The sequence below is a fragment of the Blastomyces dermatitidis genome (genome assembly GCF_000003525.1).
Source record: "Blastomyces dermatitidis ER-3 genomic scaffold supercont1.6, whole genome shotgun sequence".
Lineage (NCBI taxonomy): Eukaryota > Fungi > Ascomycota > Eurotiomycetes > Onygenales > Ajellomycetaceae > Blastomyces > Blastomyces dermatitidis.
Window position 1 is genome coordinate 4,186,564 of NW_025544779.1, and position 3,954 is coordinate 4,190,517.

General features: G+C 31.4%; 1 protein-coding gene across 1 annotated transcript; it reads left to right on the forward strand.

The window, feature by feature from the left end:
- The first annotated feature begins 2,803 nt into the window (after positions 1 to 2,803).
- Positions 2,804 to 3,726, forward strand: BDCG_17297 (uncharacterized protein). Its single transcript, XM_045426439.1, has one exon. It carries the CDS (start codon positions 3,281 to 3,283, stop codon positions 3,602 to 3,604), a length of 324 nt encoding a protein of 107 aa, XP_045281657.1. The 5' UTR covers positions 2,804 to 3,280; the 3' UTR covers positions 3,605 to 3,726.
- The last annotated feature ends 228 nt before the right edge of the window (positions 3,727 to 3,954 follow it).

Here is a 3,954-nt window from a genome sequence, read left to right on the forward strand (position 1 = left end):
TCAACTCTGAGACTAAAAGTTCTCAGATAGATATTATAGTCTCTGACTATATATGTCTATAATTGAAGAATAATAATAATATTAATTATCATATTAAATACAAAGTGATAGAAGTTCTAGACAGTCACAACTACTATCTTAACACATTATCAGAGATTCATGATATTTTTTATATAAGCTTGCTTCACTGTACTATTACTGACTTATTTTCTTCTCAACTGACTTTTGAGTAACAGCTGTCAGAGGTCATAGAAGAAGATAATAAACTTGAATAAGAGATTGAAAATATTCGCAATAAAAAATCTCACAGTCACAGTTAATAATATTTTATAAAATGAATTAGTTATAATTATCTGATCTGAACTCTGAGCTTTATATTATCTGAAACAGTAGCTCTTGACTGATGAAAACTACACATCTGCAACTCTATCACTCAAATCTCACTTCTGAAAAGAAGAAACTAATGTAGCAGACTATATCTAATTATAAGACTATTTCATTACACTTCATAGATTTCTGTTAAAAGTCTCAATTCTCAGTTACTGATTCTCAGTTAAAGAACTCACAGAGTTTCTATTCTTCTGCTCTGAATCTTCTATTCTTTCACTCTGAAGCTTCATCTTATATGTGTATAAATATTCACTTCAATCACTGATTCTTGCACTTTCTCTTTTATTTTTCTTCTCTAGTATTTTTCATTTTTATTATATAAGATCTACATATTAATACTAATATATTCAGCGTAGACCTCTTACAATCTGAGATCTTTAATATTTGAAATAAAGTGATTTAAAATCAATGTAATGAATATAAATTATAATCAGAAGTAATACTTTTAAATAATATAATATTTATAAAGTTTGATTTTGATCTTAGACACAGTCACACGGCCAGTCTATTTATAATGAAGAATATGCTTTTAAAAAGAATATAAATTTACTAATTGATAAATTCAGAGAAAATGAAATATTTTTAGTCAAAAGTAAGAGTCTTTCTAAAAAAGATAAACTACTCTTATTAAAATATTAATATAATGTTTTAAAAAGAAAAGTATGCTATTTAGATTATAATCTATAAAATAATTGAAAATTATATTAATAAAGCTATCTATAAAAAGCTTGATATAGTAATTGATTATATAATTTAAAGAGATTATCACAGATAATAGCTGCAACAGCTGTAATAATTAATAAATTTATTATAATAATTTATACACTTCTGTATTATTAAAAATCTAAGATATTTAAGTTCTGAATTTAATGTATTCTCTACAGGTTTTGAACTCACATATCTTAATTTCTTATGTTAAATTGCTACTAAATAACTGTATTAATTATTTAATCTGTAAAGCTTTTTTTTTTTAAAAAAAAGAGTATTTTCACTTATTTCTTTTTTACTCAGTTTAATATCAAATTGAATAACTTTATAACTTGATCTTAATTTCAATTTTATGTCTTTAATTAATATTTTATAAGTAAATAGACTTAATCTTCTTCTTATAATACTGAGAGAATTGAAATATTTAAGTGATTTTAATAAGTGATTTTAAAATCTTAATAATGAGATTGTGACAAGCTGCGCCTGATTAATCATATAGACTATTCTGTTACACTTCACAGATTTCTATCACTTCAATTCTCAGTTGCTAATTCTCAGCTGAAAATCTACAGAATTTCTATTCTTTCACTCTGAAGCTTTATCATGTATAAAAACCTCTATTCTTTCACTCCGAAGTTTCACTGTGTACATCATTATATACATGTATAAATATTCACTTCAATCACTGATTTTCACACTTTCTCTTTCTTCTCTTCTCTAACATTTTTCTCTTTGTTATATAAGATCTATATATTATACTAATCTATTCAGTGTAGATCTCTTATACTAGAAAAATATTCATTATCTTCTTATTAGAAATGATTATTTACATTCATTATCTTCTTATTAGAAATGATTACTCACTGAGATACTTAAACATGTAATAATATGTAAGAAATAGAGAAACAGTTAAACAGTTAAACAGATACTGAGTTCTCAGATAGAAGCTTGCTTATCAGTTACTTTAACTCTGTAGTAAGATTTTATAAGAGAATATCAGTGAAAGACATGAGAGTTCTGATATCTAGATGTATAAGATATTCATACAATTATACTTCTTCAGATTTCACAGATATCACACATTTAATGAACAATATGTATGATAATAATATAAGAGAACTCTTAAATGTAAGTATAGAAGTGATATTACAGTGACTTTAAATAATGTTAAAATTATAACAGTAATAGATAGCAGACATACATGTAACTCAATAACTTCAATATAAAGAGATTCAATAATTAATTTAATAAAGAACTCATGCAATTTCAACATCTACAGAATTGAATATAAAAGTGCTGAAAGAATGCTTAGATACTTCTACATATTTTAATACTTCTGATCTCACTCTCTACACATCATGCCCCAGTGGCCGAATGGTTAATACGGCCACCCGGTAGTGCCTTGACGTGGGAAACCAAGGCGTGTGAGTTCGAAACCCGTAGGGAATACATTAAATCCGGAACTCAAGCACCTCAGGTTTCTAATAAATACAGAGGTGTACAAATTGCTTCAATAAATCACTCTATGTTCCTGGGCTGGGAAGTTATTATCGCATGTACTTAATTGTCACTTCTTTGTATTTTCTATGTTCTTGTCACGCTCCCGGCCGCGCCAAGGCCCCGTTGCGGTTCCACACGGCCCATCGCTTCCATGCGGATGATTCCATCCATCCCGCAGGCCGACCGAACCGGTTTCCAACTGCCATATGACATCATTCGGATATATTATAGGAAGATCCGATTGATGGATATGAGAACCCCGCTTCTATATGAGGTCAGCAGATTACTCTTCCTTGGCAATGAGGCGCTGCTGAGGTATCACTCCGGCTATCCTCACTCGTGGAATGGGAGAAGGGTATTCGCCCATTGTCTATATAGAATAGCTAGATGCTGGCTCCTCATCAAAGAAGCCAGTGATTTGTTTCTTTTTCTCCTACTGAAATATATACAAGAGTTACTGCATGCCTCATACAATCTTCTTAGTATACTAAGTACCATATCTGTGATATCCTCGCAATAACCCTGTAGCCTATGAGCTCACTATTCAAGCAAGATAGTCAAGCCCACTCATACAGCTCCCCAAACAACTACCCCTACATGACGCCGCCGACTAGCCACCGCTTCGGTTCCGCCACATTACAATTCGAATCGCTGGAATCAGGTCGAGCTCTAACAGACCGATATGGCCCCACGCACCCGCGCTGGGACCGACCCGACACCACCCTCTGGGGGAAACACTACACCATTCCCTAGAGTGTGTACACCTCTACCCCAGCAGAAATCTGAGATTCCTGAACTCACTGCGCATTTTGGCATGGGCTCTCCAACCGCCCTGCCACCGCCGCGGCCCCTACACACCTACATCTATCATGAAGATAGAGAGATTAAGGTCAGAGATTCACTGAGATACAAGAGAAACATCTTGTCTGAATTCCACAGCTTTATCTGTATTCTTGAACAGAAATTCCATCTTAATCTGAGTCAGTATAATACTCATGAGATATAAGTAATATATACTGCTAACCTTCTTGAAGACATCTCTGTGACTACTTGAGTCATCAAGAAGAGAAAGCTTGAGTATATTAATACTATTATAACTTAAGAAGAATTCAAGAACTTTCTACTGAATCAAATTGAAGATTACTGTAATCACAGCTTCATAGTGATACAGTAATTCAACTCATTATATCAATGAGATAATGAGAATTCTTTCAATTTCAATGTAAGATTCAAAGAATATTGAGAGAAATTGACTGATAATTTGAATTAATTAAAAACACAGCTTTATCTCATAAAGCTGACTTATAAGATGCAGATAATAATATTATAATATCAGAGTTTATTAATTAATTACAC